This window comes from Vitis vinifera, chromosome 3 (assembly GCF_030704535.1).
Source record: "Vitis vinifera cultivar Pinot Noir 40024 chromosome 3, ASM3070453v1".
NCBI lineage: Eukaryota > Viridiplantae > Streptophyta > Magnoliopsida > Vitales > Vitaceae > Vitis > Vitis vinifera.
Genome location: NC_081807.1, coordinates 13111948 through 13132118, shown reverse-complemented (window position 1 = coordinate 13132118; position 20171 = coordinate 13111948). Strand labels below are relative to the sequence as shown.

At 38.2% G+C, this 20171-nt stretch overlaps 1 protein-coding gene across 10 annotated transcripts in view; it reads left to right on the top strand.

Annotated features, from left to right (window-relative positions):
- The window catches only part of LOC100248856 (uncharacterized), a 50571-nt gene that overhangs the window by 7959 nt on the left and 22441 nt on the right, over positions 1-20171 (top strand). For 4 of the 10 annotated variants that reach the window (XM_059736009.1, XM_059736008.1, XM_019217512.2 and 1 more), the window contains 6 exons: positions 3098-3193; positions 3300-3406; positions 4438-4552; positions 6286-6385; positions 6671-6814; positions 8979-9037. In XM_059736009.1, the coding sequence (XP_059591992.1) occupies positions 3191-3193; positions 3300-3406; positions 4438-4552; positions 6286-6385; positions 6671-6814; positions 8979-9037 (528 nt within the window). In that variant the 5' untranslated portion in view covers positions 3098-3190. Of the gene's footprint in view, positions 1-3061; positions 3194-3299; positions 3407-4437; positions 4553-6285; positions 6386-6670; positions 6815-8978; positions 9038-20171 lie in introns of all 10 variants that reach the window. The other 6 variants (XM_059736006.1, XM_019217511.2, XM_019217510.2 and 3 more) reach the window with 3 other exon arrangements.

Sequence of the window (20171 nt, the reverse complement as noted above, 5' to 3'; positions counted from 1 at the left end):
AGGCTGCCAACTTCTTACTTGGGGATCCCTTTGGGGGCAAATCACAAGTCCATGGCCGTTTGGGATGGAGTGGAAGAGAGGTTCCGGAAAAGGCTTGCCAAGTGGAAAAGACAATTTATCTCCAAAGGCGGGAGAATGACTCTAATTCGGAGTACCTTGTCAAGTATGCCTATATACTTGATGTCGTTACTTCAAATTCCTAGAGTGGTTATTTGAAGATTGGAAAAAATTCAAAGGGATTTTTTTATGGGGAGGAGGAGCTTTGGAGAGAAAGCCTCATCTAGTAAATTGGGATACCGAGTGTTTGGATAAAAGAAAGGATGGTTTGGGAGTTAGATGTTTGTCTACTTTCAATAGGGCCCTTTTATGCAAGTGGACCTGGCGCTTTGCGAATGAAAGGGATACTCTTTGGAGGCGCGTCATTAGTAGGAAGTTCGGGGAGGAAGAAGGGGGGTGGTATTCTAAAGAGGTCAGGGAGGGCTTTGGAGTAGGCTTTTGGAAGGATATAAGGAAGGAAGGTGCTCTTTTGCAAAACAAGGTGGGCTTCTCTGTGGGGAATGGTAGAAGGGTGAAATTTTGGAAAGATAATTGGTGTGGGAATTTCACTCTTTGTAATTCATTTCCCTCTTTGTATGCCTTTGCAACATATAAAGAGGCTTGGATAGAGGAGATGTGGGATCATTCGGGAGGAGAAGGGGTTTGGAGTCCTAGCTTCTCTAGGCCCTTTAATGAATGGGAGGTGGAGGAGGTGGAGAGATTACTTTTGATAATCTGGGGTAGGAGGCTTAATCCTCTTTTGGAAGATAGTTTGTTGTGGAAAGAGACAAAGGATGGGATTTTCTCAGTTAAATCTATTTACAGTATTTTAGATTCAAGAAGAGGTGTTCAGTTCCCTATCAACATTATTTGGAATCCTTGTGTGCCTACTAAAGTGTGTTTCTTTGCTTGGGAAGCTTTTTGGGGTAAGGTGCTAACTTTGGATCAACTCAAAAAGAGGGGTCGGTGTTTAGCTAACAGATGCTTTTTTTGCTGTGAGGAAGAAGAGTCTATTGATCATATTCTTATTCAATGCTCCAGGGCAAGAGTGTTATGGGAATTATTGTTTGCTCTTTTTGGTGTTACTTGGGTCCTACCTTATTCGGTTAGAGATACCCTTAGTGGGTGGAGTGGCTTTAATTTGGGCAAGAAGCGCAAAAAGGTGTGGAAGGCAGCCCCTTTGTGTATCTTTTGGGTGGTGTGGAAGGAAAGAAATAGGATTGCTTTTGATAATGAGGAGCTATCGATGAATAGGTTGAAAAATTCTTTTGTTTGTAATCTTTAGGTGTGGACTAAATCAGTTGTAAATGATGGTCCTCTCTCTTTACTCAGTTTTTTCGATTGGCTAGGTGCTAGGTGAGGGTTGGTATTGTATTTCTGCTTCTTTTTGTGCCCTAGGGCGCCTCTTGTATACTCCCTCTATGCTTTTGGGCTTGCTTTAAGGAGCTCTTTTCTAATATATGTTTATTGTGTGTTTGCCAATAAAAAAAAAAAAGGGTTTTAGGGTTTTTTTAAATGAATGGTGGAGATTAAGTGTGAAAATGGAGGGGCTATATGGGTTCTCTAAAAAATGATATAAATGGACTTAAAAATTGGGCTCTCTAAAATGGACCTAAAGATTGAGTTTTCTCAAAATATATTTATATTTATCTTTATCATTTAATTGAATATATCAAATGTAAAAATATAATTTTGTTAAAATTTTTAATTATATATATATATATTTAATTTTTTTATAAATATTCTTAATTTTAATAATATATAAATTATATATTTATGACATCACCGGTTCGAATGTGATTCAACCACCGGTTCGACTAGTGATGTGAATCGATAATTTTTTTGGTTTAATTACCAGTCTGGTTTTGAAAACATTGATTATAACTTATTGTGAAAATGTCTTAAATAATTATATAAAATTTTCAAATTGTAGAAATACCCTAATTTCATTTGGGGTGATACACTCAGTTTTTTTTTAATTAATTCTAAATAGAACTTTAATGCTTAATAGTGTTAAGTATTAGGTTGTTTGTTTTTTTAATATTTTATTTATATTAAATATTAACAAGTAAAAAAAAAACATGATGTTATTTTTTCCATTTAGAAAAAGCCAAATATTTTGGTTTTTTCTATTAAGCAAAAAGTTTATAATAAGTCATGAAAAAGTAGAAAAACAAATAACCTAAAGTTTGAAAACAAATTACTTTCAGTAAAATGCTAAAAAAACAAACGTCCTCTTTGACTATGTTTAGTTGGCTAGATATAGTATGAGATAGAATAAGAAATGGATAACATATTTTATCTTATATTTGGTTGGTGAAGGGATATAATAAGTTATCCCATCACTTATCCTATCTTATATTCAACAAAACATGGGATAAGATAAATAGTGAGATATATTATCTATCCTCTTTTTTATATTCATTATACACAAGATGTGTTTATCCTATGTTCAAATTTAGGATGTACATATCCCATGTATCCTAAATTAAATTTTTTTTATTAATTTTTTATTTTTTTATATTACTTATTTTACAAAATAAAATTTTTATTATAAAATTAAATTTGTGCTATTTACAGTTTTAAACAAGCATTCAAACATTTATAGTCTTTTTCAATTAATCTTTGAGTTCAAGGTACTGATCCAATCTCTATTGCTAATTCGATCAATTGGCTTCTAGGTTAGATACAATCGTATGGATGCTGAAAAAATAAATATTGAATCGGAAAATTTTCTAATCTAGGGTTTAGGAATACACATCTTTGGCTTGGTTGATCTATGCTTTTTTTTTTTTGGGATTTTTGATAGCAAAGAAAGAGAGCTAACATATGTATCACAATGTCGTTTTTTTTTCCTTTTTTTATTTTATTTGTTTTCTTGGTAACCAAACAGAGGGTCGGATTTCACTGTTCTTTATAACTTATGTTTTAAATTTTAAGGTTTCTCTTTGAACAACTGTAGAACTATTGCCAGTTTGGATGACATTTCTTTTATTTTTATTTTTAATTTTTATCCATATGTTAGGATGGAAACGCTGTGGCTAACACTGTAATTTGCCAGTGTGAAAAAGCCAGGCTTAGATAAATACAAAAGGTGAAGAAACAGAATATTCATCAAATATTGGATGCTCAAAACGCTTTTACTGGTGCTGATATGGTATGCTTTTTGTACTGAAAAACTCACTTTCCTACATGTTGAATTCAGTGTATTCAGTCTGTTGAGTGTGATGGCCATAGTCATTAATGCCCATTTTAATTGGCAGAATAATAGAGGGAAGGGAAGCTTGAAGTATCTCTTGCAGCAGAGAGAGATTGTTGCTCGTTTTGTCAAAGGTGATCAATCCACATCTCAGAAAAAGGCAAAGGGAAGGTATAAATTATGTTCTCCTAGGCAGTAAATTGTCTTGATTTATCATATGATGTTTTTATGTATATGTTATTCATTAATCTTTTTAAAGAAATTAGTTGTGCTTCGTTTGGTGGGAAAGAAATGTTAGGATTTTTTAGGAGAAAGTGAGGATTTCAGAGATTCTTTGGGATATCAAATCAAGTTCATCTACATTTCATGGACGTTTCAAAATGTTTGAAGTACATTTCTTTGTGACAACAGTACCTAGGCATGGGAATTTGATGTTAATGTCTTGGTTACAACATGACTTGAATTAGCAATCACTGATTTTACCAGGGAAACATATATGATAGCTACCTCGTTGTCCTTGAATCCCAATGTGACTGGAAGCCCCTAAAAAAAAGAAGAACCGATCCAATTCTATGCAAAATAATTAAAATAAATTTAATCTTGTCAATTATAACCAATAAATAATAAAAAGGTGAATTTATTATAAAATAATTAAAATGAATTTAATCTTGTCAATTATAACCAATAAATAATAAAAAGCTGAATTTATTATGATCTTTAAGGTCATTTTGTCATGATTGTTACAGTTAAATAATAAGGATGTAAATTATGAGGGAAAATAATTGGTAAAATAGGGGGGTACATTGGGAAGAAAAAAAGTTTCTAAACTCTTCATATGTAGTGTAGATAGAGATAAATGATATGAAATCTATTCAAAAGGCCCTCAAATGTTTAGTGAATTAGGGTCTAACTTTTGTGAATTTGGTTTGATAAGTATATGGGTGGCATGCCAAATACTGTTTTCATTCCATTAATGCATATTTGTGGTGCATTTGGTTACATGGAATAAGAGCTTAGGATGGGAATTGGTTGCTTTGAACATTGGTTGTTTGGATTCTGTAAGCCCCAACAAAAGCAATTCATTGCATTATTTTGAATTTCAAATCAAATCCAATTCTAATGCAGCTTTGCTTATTCTGTAATATCTTAGGTCAGACTGATAGTTTGTGGTTGTAGTCTAATGTATTATCTGTTGGAAATAGGGCGGTTGCTGCAAAAATTCCTGCAGAGGTCTGTGGACTGAAGGTTCCGCGAAGGACTTTCTGTAATAATATTGCTGCAAGAGTATGTACTTCTAATAGTGTCCAACCTAGCTATGTAATAATCTTCACCATATAAGAATGCTGATTCTTTTATGCTCCATCTTATTTATGTTGGGACTGCCAAATATTTATCTTTATGCTGTTCTTTTTACTTTTATGTTTCAGTTGTGCTCTGTAATCCTTTCTTCTATTTGTTATTGCAACCATTGGAAAGTATATATCAATTATGGTGCAAACCACCAAATCAGGCTGCCATTGTGGGGCAGGAGCTGGTTCCTCTAATAAGAGAAATAATGTTTAGTATGTCAATATTCTAGGGATATATCAAAAGGCTTCTTATATGGGTTGTCGTAATGTCAACCTGCAAAATTTTATTCCGGTGTTCTAGCTTATTTTATTTAAATTTTACTCAAGTAGATTAAAGGTTGATGCCAAATGAGTTTAAAAACCTTGCAGAACATGCTTGCTTTCTTACATTATATTTATTTAGTTTAATGCCAATAATTCATTATGTAATATATTAAGAATAACTTATCTTAGTGTTGATACAATTTAGTTGTAGTAATCTTGCTGCTACAAACGCACGCTTGTGTGTGTAGTGAACATTTATAGTGAAGAAAACAAGCAACAGTGAGTTAACCATGAAGTTTAATATAAATAAAAGATTACAAACAAGAGAACAAACTGGTAAAATGAGCAATGAGGCAAAAATCCCTCATTTTCTTAATATTTTCATTGTACTAAGATTTTATTTGGTTCTAACTTTGGTATATATTCTATACATATGGATTATATGTAGTTCTAGTTGTTTTAATTGTGGTTTTTGTGGCTTTTCTTGACGTAACTTCATGGTCTCATTTGGTTCATGGAATGAAGTAATGGTAATGGGATACCCATTCCTGGAATGCAAAACTTAGGAATCCTATTTAATACATGATTCAAAATTATAGAATTCTTTCCACTCTTATAACAATGTTTTGTTTGTATACGAATGGAAATCGAAGTTATCATGAACTTCCAAAATAACCTTTCAAGTCCATTTATACTATATACATGAAACTTTCTAGAAATTACAAATTGCAATATGTTATGTTTTAATAAAAATATCATACTATAATAAAACTACATCATTTACAAAGTGTATTTGCAAAAAGCAATCTTTAATTTGGATAAACCTTCTAAAATTACAGTAACTAAATCACTGAATATCTATATAAAACTTCACATATAATTAAATATGTAGTATTTTTCAAAAAAAAAAAAGCAAATAGTTGATGAGAAAACATGGTAATCACATGAAAACTATTTACTGGATAGAAGTATTTAAAACAACTCATACAATGAAAAGAAAAGTTTAAAATATTTGTGGAGCAAAAACAAAAAAAACCTTTAAAGCATGAATGGATAATTAAGAACCAATCAATAAGTTGATAACCAAAGAATCTTCAAATAATTCTGTTAGCATGTGCTCTCTCTCTCTCTTTCTTTCTTTTTTTTTTTTTTTTTTTATTGGTGGAATTTACTTGTTGAAATTTTATGTCTTTGCTCTTGTTTGGTGGATATCATAGCATCTGTACAATAATATCCTCTCCAAGCAATATTTGGCAGTCCATGTATATGATTGTTGTAACTAGTTACTAAGCAAAAGCTTCAGTCAAATTTGTGGATGTTTTTAGTTGTCTCCATGTGCAGCTATTATCCTTTGGAACTATCCTGGTTTCCAAGGAGTTCTATTTAGGTCTTGTGGAGTATGCTGTTGGATTTAATTGTTTTGCTTTGACATCCTAGGAGCATGAGGAGAATCAGGGTTTGCCAAACAATGTTGTCCATTATGATATTGCCATTGTTGGAGGTGGCATGGTTGGCATGGCTCTTGCCTGTTCCTTGGGTAGGTACTATTTTTCATTCATGCATTCTAGTTGCCTCATCTAAAACAGTAGATTGTATTCCCTAATTTTTAATCTATGGAAGGTCCTACCTCCATCTTTGATTCTTCTGTGACATACCACTAAAATATGTCTCAAAAGAAGAAAAGTTTAAATGCGGAATGAAGGCATTTAAAATTTTTCTTCTCGTTGTAATGATGGTAAAAAAGATACCAACTTTCGGATTTATTTTGTTACTGATGATATTACATTTTGCAACTGCTATCTTATCAACTGTATGCTTGCAGCAAGCATGCCATTGACAAAACAGTTGAATGTTGCCATCATTGATAGCAATCCCGCTTTGGAGGGCAAAACCTGCATCAAGAAAGAAGACCCCCCTGATCCAAGGGTCAGTACAGTCACTCCTGCAACTATTTCTCTTTTTAAAGGTACTAAGTTCAATAGCTTTTTCATTCTTCATCATGTTCTGTGTGAACTTCAGATTTGAGGTCTCAATTCATGATATCCTGTACTAATACAATAAAGGTACTGAGAAGAGTTGATTTCAGTTTCTAAGTTTTTGTGTTTGCCTATGTGTTTAGTTCTCCTTGTCTACTCTTATTTTGATCAGGTTGTATTTTGTGAGAAGGATCTCTCATCCTTCTCTCTTTCTTTTATCAATAAAAATTTATCTTTGTTTCTGATAAAAAAATACAGTAAAGGTACTGAAAATTTTTTCAATAAGAAACAAAATAATGTTATAATGAAAGGAAGTCAATTACACGAAAGGACCAGATCTCCTTTTAGGTGGATAATAAAAAAGAGTAGATACAGAAAGAAAAAGAAGACTAAAAGACACTAAGGGGTAAGAAATTTCCTACAAAGGCAATAGAAGCAGAATCTCCTCTCTATGCCAGCATATTGGCTGCTTGATTTGCTGATCTAAACCTCCAAGCAAGAGAACAATTCAAATCATTGCAAAGATCTAAAATCCTTCTTAAGCCAATGGTTGTTTCTCCAAGGTTTCTGTCTACCTTAGGACACTGAAGATAGAATTGTCATTGAATCTGCCTCCACCAAGAAGTTAAAAAGCACCACCCTTGGGGGAAAAAGAAGAAAAAAGAAAGAAAAAGTTTAAAGCACCCACCAAATTTGACTTTTAGGCCTTCAAATAAAGCTAGAATCTCACCCTCAATAGCTGGACCAAACCTTGCTTCAAGAAGGCCCTAAACACCTCTGTGGTCCCATAAGAGGCCACCAATATTCATTTGGGCTCAAGGAGCATGCCTAAAATTTCAGCCTAAGGCTTCCTTTTGGTGGAGGAATCCACACAGATCTTTCAGCCTTCGGCTTTTGTGGATAGCAAATTGCTTATGGATCTCATAGAAAGAAAAGAGTCATAGACATGGCCTTTGCGACCTGGCTTAAGTGACAAGCAGTTGGGATGAGGATGTGTAAGGTTCCAGGTTCAAGTTGCAGCATTATCAAAAGGAAAAAGAAAAGGAAAAACAAATAAACAAACAAACGAACAAAAGTTAGCTGTCAAAAAAGAAAAAAAGAGAAAGAAAATGAAAAGATACATCAGTGCGGGGTTTTGGCTGAGATATTAGCATTTTGGACAATCATCAATTTCATATGATTATCTGCAGATACTTGAGATAACAATTCAACAATGTCATTGGTTTACAAGACTGCAGAAAATGAAGAGAAATTATAGTTTCTTTGGAATCCTTTTAAGTCATGTGCTTTGACTTCGCTTTTGAAGCTAAATTTCGAATATTATTATTTATTTGTTGAATAATTAGTGATACTTTTAAGCCTGTTTTCACCTGCATGTCTTTAAAATCCTAATTGAATGAACATGTTTGTTCTGATCCCCTATTGTCAAAACTTTGCATCCTTAATTGTATTCAGTGATTCTTTGTTGATGAGGAGGTTCTACTGACATCTTTATTGTGGAATAATAATGAAGAATGTCTTCATGATTGTTTTACTTTTTAAATTTTGATGCTTATAATACCTAGATGCATGGCAGAAGGACTATGCTCACATACATGTAATGCAAGAAAAATAAATTTTAATAAAAGTTCTCAAAGGTTAGGTTTTTGTGAAGAATAGTTGTGCAATGTAAAACAAAATGTGACACTACCCCTATTGCTACTTAATTCTAGTGGTTTATAAATGCATTAATGCTCTTGTTGGAAACTAAGTTCAACTAAAAGTTTATAGCCATGCAGTCAAGGTTTTAAACTTCTTTGAGTCCAATTTCCAGGGCATGACCTGATGTCAATCCAAATTCCTAGGTCAAAAACTTTGGTTTCTTGCTCAGTTGTACCCATTTACACCAGGCAGTATGCTTTTCTATAAATTTGCAGGTCTATTATTGGCCTGTCCTCTTTTTATATCCTGCAACAAAAATGTCCTTTACTTATAAATTGCATGTCGCAGGGATGCAATTTTTTTAGGCAGCCTTTTGCTTGGTTGTAGTTTTGATTTTGATTTGGCTTAATTTCCCCTTAATTAACTGTAACTATCCTCCTATTTCATGCATCAAGCATGGATGGAACTGCATTCTTTTTTTGGCCTTCCAATGATTATGGTTTTGCTATGCAGATGTTGGTGCTTGGCAGTACGTTCAACAGCATCGACATGCATACTTTGATAAAATGCAGGTGGTGGTCCTCATTGTTGCTTCTGTTGTGGCATTTTCTTTTCCAGCATGACTCACTTCTAGTTGTTGAATATATCACAATTTCAAAAAGAATTTTAAATTCCCTTATATTTTAAATGTAAACATCATGTACATCGATGATGGATAGGAAGCTTTTGTTTTCAGTGTAGTCTCACTTTATTTCATTGGTTAATAACTCATTGATTTAATTTAATTATGTGTTTGTTTCATTGTGGTAGGTCTTGGAAAAGAAAATGAGTGCTAATAACTAAACCAACATGATCAGGATATATGTGATGGAAGTGCAACTCCCATAGTTAATAAAGGGGAACAGATAAAACCATAGAATTAGGAATGAATTGATTGTCAGAAGTTTTAGTTCAACAGAAGTTTGGGGACAAGATGGGAATGGAAACATCACTCAAGGATTACAATAGAAGTAAGAATTATTTCCAATAAGGACCAAAGCTAGGCAGTCAAGTTCTCGGGTAACCTAGAAAATATTCAATTCAATAAAATTAGTCTAAACCAATTAGCATAGATTAAGAAAGGCAACAAAACGGTGGGCCTATGTGAACAGGAGGAAAACCACTTTATCTACAAAATTTCAAAGGGGGGTAAGGAAGTTGTAGTGCTTAGTAAGCTACAATGGAGCAGTAGGAAAAAGGAGTAGGAACAACAAAGAAAGATTGAAATCACTATAGTCTGCAAATTAATTTAAGAATTCTATGGTGCAAGGTCTGATTTTCTGTACAAGGTAATGTTGATTTCATCTAGTCGACATTGTATTTCAATAGCTTTAATGATTTTCACGTGTAAATCCAACCCGCTTCCTCAATTTTCCTCAGGTTGCTTATAGTTCCATATAGTGCATATATTGGGGCAATTGCGTCCCTAGGTTTCTTTTGTTTGTAGAGGCAGCAATGCTTGTCCAGATGAGTGAAGCTTCAAGAGGTGGAAGGAGTTGGTTTGCTATAGAGTCCAAGTCTTTTGAGCTGCAGGTTGAGGAGGTGGGTGGAAAGTTGAGGGGGTGCATGTGGGAGAGATGTAGAGGAATCACTTCATGGATCAGGTTTGGGGAAGTTAGTTTAAGTTGGTTGTTAGATGGAGTTGAGGCTTGTTGTAGGGATAATGGAAATAGAAGGTGGGTTCTTGATTGGGAGGAGGGGGGAAGGAAATATAGATTGGAGCAATATTCAAATGAGGCGGGAAGGTTCCTTCTCCGTTCAGTTCTCGATCTTGAGTCTAAGAGGTACTGCATTATATTCCCAGAAGGGAGGGCTTTGTTTGGCGGCTGTAACATTCTGGTGGATAAGCTGTGAGACCTTAGAGTCGTTTCCTTGGTAAGGTTTTTGGACTCGGGTGGTTCAACAACTCCTTTAGAGGACAAGGGTTTGTTGTCAAAAACTTATACAGAGATTGCAAAGCCGAGGCCAAGGAAGATAGGTGATTCTGTTTGGTTGGAGTTGGGGGAAAGGGAGCTGCTAGGAAGGAAGGATCAGTTGGACAAGTGTTTGGTGGGCTGGTGGGATGTGGATTATGTTCGTCCCTGAGTTGGAGTTTTTGAGGAGCTAGGTGAGCCACCATTGGTTTTTATAGGGGAGACTGAGGGTGGCCTTGATGGGTAGAGGGTTGTTGCTATTTGAGTTTGAGTCTTTGAGTGAAGCTGAATGGGTTCTTGTTGTAGGGGAAAGGAGACTCAAGGAGAATTTTTTGCATATGGCAAGATGAAACCTAGAGGTGGGGTGTTTTCAGCAAGGAATTTGTACTAAGGTGGCTTGGGTGAGGGTGGCGGGTCTTTCTCTTCAAATGTGGAGTAGAGAGGTGTTCAAAAAGATAGGTGATGGTTGCAGAGGTTTTATTGCAGTGAATGAAGATACTGCTTTCTTTTCTAAGTTACAGTGGGCTAGGATTTTAGTGAAGTTGGTTGGTAAAGAGTTACCTAGTTCCTTGGAGATAGTGGTGGGATCGGGTTGCTTTGCTGGTCAGTTATGGTGGGAAATCCATCCATGGTTTGTTTAGGTGGTGTTGGCAAGTGAGAGCTGCTCGGTTGGTGGCTTTGGGGGTAGGGAAGAAGATGAGGAGAGGCCACGTGTTGAGAGGAGCCAAACAGAAGGAGGAAGAAGGTTATTGAGTTCTTGATTAGAACTTAGAAGGCTAATGTCATTTGTTCACGGAAAACAAAATTACAAGAGATGTTTGTAGGGTTAGTGAGAAGCTTAGAGGTGGGAAGATTTTTAGAGGAGGGACTGTGGTTGTCCGGTTGCTATTGGAGCAATAGTGGTTTTTTTGGGATAAAAAGGTGTTAGGAGCTTGTTTAAATGGACATGGGTGAGGTTTTGATTGTACATCACTTTCAAATTTGCGAGGATGACTTTGTTTAGGTCTTCTTAAGGGTGTATTGGCCTACGTAAAGGAAGGAAAGAGATGGCTTTGAGTTGAGTTAGGGGCTATCAAGGGGTTATGGGATAACCCCTAGTGTATTGGAGGAGATTTTAACATAGTCAGCTTCTTAGGGAACATATTAGAGGTGACAGATTATCTTCAGGCATGAGAATGTTCTTATAGACTATTGATGATCTAGAGTTACCTGATCTTCCTCTACTTAAGGGTCCCTTTACATGGCGTGGTGGTTTTGAACGATCAGTAAATATCAAGATTGAATCAATTTTTAGCAGGGAAGGTCATTTCAATGGGTTGGTGTAGTGTACCCTATTAAGGCTTGTGGTAGATCACTCGCCCATTTTGTTAGAAGGGGATGGGATGAGGATAGGCAACACTTCTTTTAGGTTCAAAAACATGTAGTTAGGAGGAGAGTTTCAAAGACTTGCTTAAGAGTTGGTGAATGGGTTTCAATTTTAGAAGCTATTATTATTTCATTTTAGTTTCTAGATTGTAAGTGTTGAAATCAAACATAAAAAGTTTGGAACAAAGAGGTGTTTGGTAATGTTACAATCTAGAAGGAGACTTCTAATCTGGTGGATTTTTTTAGGATTCTAAGGAGAGAGAAGTTGTTCTTTCTTAAAGAGGACTTAAAGCTAGAAGGATAGTAAAAGAAGAGTATTGTAAGTGGGTCTAGTTAGAAAAAGCCTCTTGGCTCTTAGAGACAAAAATCTAGGGAGATTTGGTTATGGGTGATAGAAACCCTAAACTCTTTCACAGAATGGCTAATGTGCATGGAAGAAGGAACTTTTTTTGCCAAGATTAAAGTTAATGGGCTTTGACCGTCTAAGGAGAATGATATAAAGTAATAAGATTTAGAGAGGAAAGCTCTAATTTTTCTTATCACACAAACAGTAGAAAAGACTAGAATATATAGGAGAAGCATGACAATAGACCTGTCATGGAATCCCCACAATTCTAGTAACAAACAATCCCTTAAAATAAGGGATATATGTGGACATAATAAAAATAAAGGTTTTGGATATAATCATTCATATCTCTTTATTTAAAATGCAAAGTAAAATCAGAATCTAATTAGAATTTAATCCCCAAAAGACTTGGAAACTAATTCCTAAAAGTTAAGAATTATATTGGAAATCCACACTCCCCCTCAAGTTGGGGAATACCTGTTAATCATTCCTAGCTTGGAAGTAAATTATTCAATATTTATTCTTGAAAGTTTTATTGATGTTCACAATAATATGATGCTGAAGAGTATAATTCTCCCTAGAAAATCTCTATAGCCACTTCCCCAAAAGAGCATGATTCTTCCTATACCCCAATCCCCTTACCACCTTAGATTTGCACACTAGGTCTCATTTAATGAGATGGTCTCTCAAGTGCTCTCAGCACTATAATATACCTAGTTGATATTGGAGTTTTTTTTTTGTATTTTTCTTTTTATTTTTAATTGTAGGATTGGTTCTAGGGGCTTATTTAAACATGAGTTCTTATGATGCTCAATGAATAGAGCAAAATATGAATGAAATATAGGACATAGTGTAGGATGCTTCATCTTCTCAACAAACATTGTTGATTTTTTTCCCTTTTGATTAGAAACAAGTGATGTATATATAAATTTTTATGAAAACATATAGAAGGAAGAGGAGTCCTTCTGACAATTACGCAAAACCTTATCAAAATATGATTGCTATGCATAGGAGTTTATACAAAAGGTTTGAACTACAATACAATAGACAAAGATGTCTTCTCCTCAAGTTATGAATAAGCTCCTTTTAATGATGCTCAGACCTTTTTAAATAACTTATTGAATGCTAATTGAGTTGAATTACACTAAGAGGAATGCCTTTGAAAACCTTGGTGCAGGGGGCCCTGGAAGAGGAATATAAGTGGAGTAAATCCCACAGTCCCTCTACTGTCCCTCACTTATCCTAAAAAGTTTTGGCATTTTTCTCTCACGACACAATCCAAAGCAATGTGAGATAAGCACTAAAGGATCTTGTTTCTAAGAACTCCCCAAATCCCTATATGAAATAATCATCATATCTCATATGCTCCTAGGTGGAATCTAATTAATCTTGGCTTGTCTGAATAAATAGTGCTAAAACCCCAAAGTTATTCAACAATGCAAAAAATGATGATCAGTAGTCTCTCCATTTCCCTTACATAAAACATACCAATCTAGCCTAAGGGATTTGAAAGGTCTTATCAGTTGTAGCATGTTGATTGATGTTTACTTTCTTGCGTGGCACCAACCAAGCAAAGGCCTTGATCTTAGATGAGACTTTAGATTTCCATATAAATTTGGTTGGGGAGAAAAGAACAATATCTAATGTATTAGAGAAACATTGCTGATTTTTAAACTTCATCCTGTTTTATGCTCTTAGCTCTCCTCTGTTGTGGCCTTTTCAGGTTTTTTTTTTTTTTTTTGATAAGTAAACCAATGTGTATTAAAAAAGAGGCCAATAGCCACACAGTATACAGGAGATATACAAGGCAGCTATAGTCTCACAACAAAAAACAAAAAAGCCCAAGAAAACCTCACCTCCCCTAAGTGGAAGCTAGCCACTCTAGAAAGCCTAGAAGGGAGAGAGAGTTATCTTCAATATCCAATCTAGCCCAACCCCACAGATTACAAACAAAAAAATTCTTTAACTTCTGTATATGTAGCACACCCCCCTTAAAGGCTAATCTATTCCTCTCTTTCCAAACCGTCCAAAATATACATAACGGTATGACTTTCCAAATTTTTTTCCTTTTTTTTCCCACCAAATGTCCTCTCCAGCTAAACAAGACCTCCTTTACAGATTCTGGAAAGACCCACTTAACACCTACCAGCCCAAGGACTAACTCCCAAAGGGCTCTAGCCACTATACAATGAATCAAGACATGATTTACAGATTCTTCTGCACAACCGCACAAAAAACAGCAATTAGGGAATTGCCATCCTCTTCTCTGAAGTCTGTCAAGCGTTAACACCTTCCCCCAAGTAGCCTCCCACGCAAAAAAAGCGACTTTGGTAGGAACTCTATCCACCCAAATGCATTTTTCCGGAAAAACGGTGTCCATAGGACTGACTAAGCAGCTGTACGCTTCCTTTACTTTAAATTTACCGCTTTTTCCTCCCTTCCAAGAGACCGAATCTTCCTCCAAAGAAGGCCTAAGCCCTCTCAGCTTAAGGAGCAGATCTCCTACCATGCCCACCTCCCAGTCATTAAAATTCCTCAAAAATCTTAGATTCCAACCTCCTTGATCCGAACTCTAATCCCACATCTCCTCCACCGTAGCATTCCTATGGGCAGCCAAGGCAAAGAGGTGCGGGAAAGTTTGGGACAGCGCTGTACCCTCACACCACATATCAGTCCAGAATCTGATTTTAGTGCCCTTCCCCACCATAAACGCTATATTCTCCCAGCACCAATCAGTCTCCTTCATAACCTCCTTCCACACCCCTACACCAAACGCCCCATTAGGCTTTTTAGACTTCCATCCATCATCTTCTTGCCCAAACTTTGCCACAATCACCTGCTTCCAAAGATTCTCTCTTTCACAAGCAAACCTCCAAATCCATTTACTAAGCAAAGCTCTGTTCAAGAGACCAAGCTTCCTCAACCCAAGCCCACCCCTCTCTTTGTCCCCACATACAATCTCCCATTTCACAAGGTGAATTTTCCTCTCCATATTTCCCCCTCCCCATAGGAAGTCTCTTTGCAATTTTTCTAGCCTTCTAACCACAGTCTTAGGCATCCGGAAAAGGGACATTTGGTAAATGGGTATGCTGGCCAAGGTGCTTTTAATAAGCGTGATTCTGCCACCTTTGGAGATAAATTGCCTTTTCTATAGCGCAAGTCTTCTCCTCATTCTTTCTTCCACTCCATCCCACACCGATGAGGCCTTGTTAGGAGCCCCTAAGGGTAGACCCAAATACTGGGATGGCAAAGATCCCACCCTACATCCTATCTCCACTGCCAACTCCTCAATATCCTCCACCTCACCCACCGGGATGATTTCACTCTTGCCCAGATTAATCTTAAGCCCCGAAGCAGCTTCAAACCAAAAGAGGATCCAACTTAAATGACTTAGATGGTCCTTATTAGCCTCACAGAACACAATTGTATCATCTGCAAAAAATAAATGAGAGATGTTCAAAGCAGTCCTTCCACCCTCCCGAATGTTACACTCTGACAGGAACCCCCCTTCAACAGCTCTCCTAATAAGAGCCCCCAATACTTCCATACCCATTACGAAGAGGTAAGGAGATAGGGGGTCTCCTTGACGCAGCCCCTTAGAACTCGGGAAAAAGCCAGCATGAACCCCATTCACTAAGATTGAAAATTTTGCTGAAGATATGCAACTCCACATCCAACCCAACCATTTTGGCCCAAATCCCATTTTTTGTAGAACCTTCATTAAGAACTGCCAATTCATGCTGTCATAAGCTTTCTCAATGTCCAATTTGCAAATGACCCCCTTCTCTTTTCTTTTTTGCCACAAGTCAATCGCCTCATTTGCAATTAGGGAGGCGTCAAGAATCTGTCTGCCCATCACAAAAGCATTCTGAGCAGGGGACACCACCTTCCCAATCACTTTTTTTCAGCCTATTGGCTAGGACTTTAGCCAGTAATTTATACAACCCCCCCAAGAGACTAATAGGTCTAAAGTCCCCAATATCTTCCGCCCCACCTTTCTTAGGGATTAGGACCAAGAATGTATTATTTAGGCTCTTGAGGAAAGTGTTTTGCTCATGGAACTCCTTAAACATTGCCAAGATCTCCTCTTTAACAAAGCCCCAACAACTTTGCCAAAAGGCTACTGTAAAACCATCCGGCCCCGGGGCTTTATCCCCATTCATCTCCATCAATGCTGAATAAACCTCCGCCTCAGAAAAAGGGGTTTCCAAATTTTCTGCTTCTTGGTGGCTGATCTGATCTAAACTCAGCCCCTCAATGTCAGCCTGCCACCCCGACTCTTCTGAAAGCATCTGCTGGTAGGCATTTGCAATTCCTTCCCTCATTTCCTGCTCCTCAGATATGCACACCCCATCTATCTTAATTCTGTCCAAACAATTATTTCTGCGCTTTGCATTTGCCATACGGTGGAAATAGCCCGTGTTTCTGTCCCCTTCCCTTAGCCAAATCTCCCTTGATAATTGTCTCCAATGCGTTTCTTCCAAAAGCACCCATTTTTTATAGTTTTCCTTGGCCTCCTTTTTTAATTCCATTTCCTCCATTGACAGAATTCTGTCCCTTTCCACAAGGTCCCAGAATTCCACTTGTTGCAAAGCTGCTGCTTTATTACACCCCAAATTCCCGAACACCTCCTTGTTCCAAACTTTCAGTCTCTGTTTAATCTCCTTCAGCTTTGTAGCTAGTCTAAAACTAGCACTACCTCTCACCTCAATCTCCTACCACCAGCTTCTAATCAAATCTTGGAAGCCCTCCACCTTAAGCCACATGTTCTCGAATCTAAAGGGAGAGGGACCTCTTCTCAAACCACCACCCTCTAATAAAACAGGAAAGTGGTCAGAAAGAGGCCGAGGCAGTCTCCTCTGAAAAACGCCACTGAACTGATCTAGCCAGCTAGAGTTCACCAAGAACCTATCCAATCTAGCCCAAGACTGATTGTTAGGACCCCCACTCCAAGTAAACACACCCCCTTGCAAAGGAATATCCATCAGCCCAACTTCATCCACAATCTGAGCAAATCTCCTCATAGCTGAGGTTATTATTCCTTGTCTGCTCCTTTCTCTTTGGAACAGGGTGATATTATAGTCTCCCCCAACACACCACGGGTCTTCCCAAAGTCCTCTGATCGCCCCAATCTCTTCCCACAAACACTCCCGTTCCTCTTTTGTGAAAGGACCATAAACCCTCGTGAATACCCAAACAGTTCCATTCTCTACATTTCTGAATCTGCAAGATAGGGAGAATTGACCCTCCTCCCACTCCAAAATCTCCAAGGTCCTTTTATCCCAGCATATCAGAATGCCTCCCGCAGTCCCATTAGCGTCCAGGGCCCTCCAATCTAAGAATCTCCCCGAACCTAAGCTTCTCACCACACCCTCCGACATTTGATGGATTTTTGTTTCCTGGATACACATCAGATCCACCCTCTGATTCCTTATGAAAGACTTAATGATTTTCCTTTTCACTTTTTCGTTCGCTCCCCACACATTCCAACTCAGCAATTTTAACTTCATTAAACCACTGTAATTTGACACCCTTTACCCTGTGAAGGGTCTCTCTGCTTCCTTCCCTTCTCATAATTCACTGAACACTCCAACCTCTTTAGTTCTCTTTCAAACTTTGACTTTTCTAACAACACCTTCCCATGAATTCTCTCCCTTCTTTTCCTGATTTTAATAAAAAAATCCAGGATTTCCTCTTCTAGTCCCTCAGTCGAAAATCCCAAAAAGAGACTGAATTTTGCCAGGTCGCTTTCCTCCCATCTATCCTCCTTCTCACCTCTGACAGCGTGAGGGTTATTCAGGCCTGAGCTCCACTCCGCACCCCTATCTTTAGCGCTGCCGCCATTAGTCTCTACCAAATCCCAGCAGCCATTTTCATTCTCCTCTGTTCCGTCTCCCGATAAAACACACAAGGGAACCTCAAACTGAGGCCCCTCCCTGACAGATCTTGAACGATCGTAATGCTCCCCCTCCGGAGCCCGATCAAAAAGAAAGGGAATAAGATGAGAAGACCCAGAAACCCTTTCACCCTTCCACAATGAGACAGACCCATACCTCATCGCTTCCTCAACTAGCGTCGAGTCTGTCGCCGAGTGCAAAATCTTCATGTTTTGCTTCCTCACATCCTCTGTCGCCCAGTACTTGAAGATTTCTTCCTCCGTGTTGCTTTCGCTATTGGAAGACTGAATGTCCAGCGAGCTCACCTTCCTCTGATGGCCTTTGTTAGTGCCTTGGAGCATTGACTTACTTGGGCTATCATCCAGATCCATCACCCCGTCGCGCAATGGGCTTTCCTCCTCGGCGGTCCACCAATTTTTGGATGGCCCAGCCTCATGCCCAACTTCTTCCCCCATCACTCCTTTTAGTTTTAAAATTAGGCCCATTGGAGACCCTTGAGTGTACAGCCCATCCCTCCTCTTTTTTCCTTTTAAGCCCACCTCTAGGCCTAATGACGAAGGCCCAAGATCCACAACTTCCTTGGATGGACGGGCCCCCGATCTGCCTTGCGCCCGTTTGGCTAACTCCCTGCCCAACTCTCCCTCCTTATCCCCCGTCTTTTCTTCTGACAGGAACAGCTCCTCGAGCCTAGCGTTTCCCTCTCTTTCTCCACTCGCGTGCCAGCGCGTGACCCCCCATCACCCCTAACCTCTCCTCTTGTTCTCTCATACTCTTCATGCCTGTTTTCCTGAGCCTTTCTCAGGGCCGGTTTCAGCTCCCACCAGAGGGCAAGAGTGTACACCTTCTCCTCAACTGCAATCTCCATCACCCTTGGCAGGTCTTCTCCCTCTGTTCTGACCAATATCCGAGCCCATTGAAGCTCCTGCAACTTTTCCGTCCGAGGATCCATTGCTATAAATCCACCACACTCCTCCCCCACTCTTCTCAAGATTTTCGGGTTCCATAGCGATAATGGAAGCCCTACAATCCTGACCCAATTTTCCTTTGTAATCTCCCCCTCTTCTAAGCAGCCGACCTTAGGGTTCCATCTCTCTAAACCCAAATTAATCCCACCAATCGATCTTTTCCCACAGGACATTACCCGATTAGCTTCTTCCATAAGCCCAAACTCTAGCAAAATCTTGTTCTCTTCCAGCCTTGCCATCCCTAGATTACCTTTCAAACCCCAAATCTTTGCCAGTGAATGCCCCAAGGTCTCCAAATCCTCACCTCCTTCTGAACTAGGATCCCAACTCCCAATGATGCAGTGCTCCAATTTTCGCAAGTTATTTTGGATTTCCTCCTTTCTTACCTCCATTCTAACTAAGTTTTTGTCTCTGTACTTCTGTCTCTTCACCACTTTCGCGTACGATCTGTCCAAAGCAAGTTTTCCCCCACCCCACTCTGGCTGCTTGTGCTCCTTTCTTCCCATGGAACCTCCCATTTGCTGTAGCTTCTCCGCTATGGTCACCCATCCCCCTTTTTCCCCCTTACCTCTCGGGATAATAATACTATGCCGTTTCTTCTCCAGATTGACCACCCCCAGCTTAAGAAAAAGCCCCGCTTTGTTCTCATTACGCACCAGGGAGTAGGATCTCCCACTTTCTTTCCACTCCCTTTCCCATTTTCCTCCTTTCCCGTCCTTAATACAGTGGTCTAGACTCTCCAAGAAAAACCCTAGACTCTTCGGTCCCAGTCTAACCCAAGAAAAGATCCCTTTCTTCTTCTCCCAGATCGCGACTTGTATTTTCCCCCTTTTCTCTTCTGCAACGATCTCGAAAGTCTTGGATTCCACGACGAAACTCTTCCTCTCTCTTTTCCTTCGCTTCGTCGCACTCTCATCTCCCTCATCATCTCCGTTCTCTCGCTCTCTCTCTCGCTCGCTCTCTCCCATTTCGTTTTACTTTTCAGAATCTTTTCCCTTTTCAGGTTTTCTATACTTGTAATTTTCACTGTGGGATTTTCTGCTTAGAATGGAATTGTTAACTTGCTTTTTACATGCAGACTTGTTTCTTTTATTCACAATTGCCATAGGTTAAGCTATATATTCTTATGCATGTGTATATGCATACATACATACATACATACATATATTTATATATGTGTG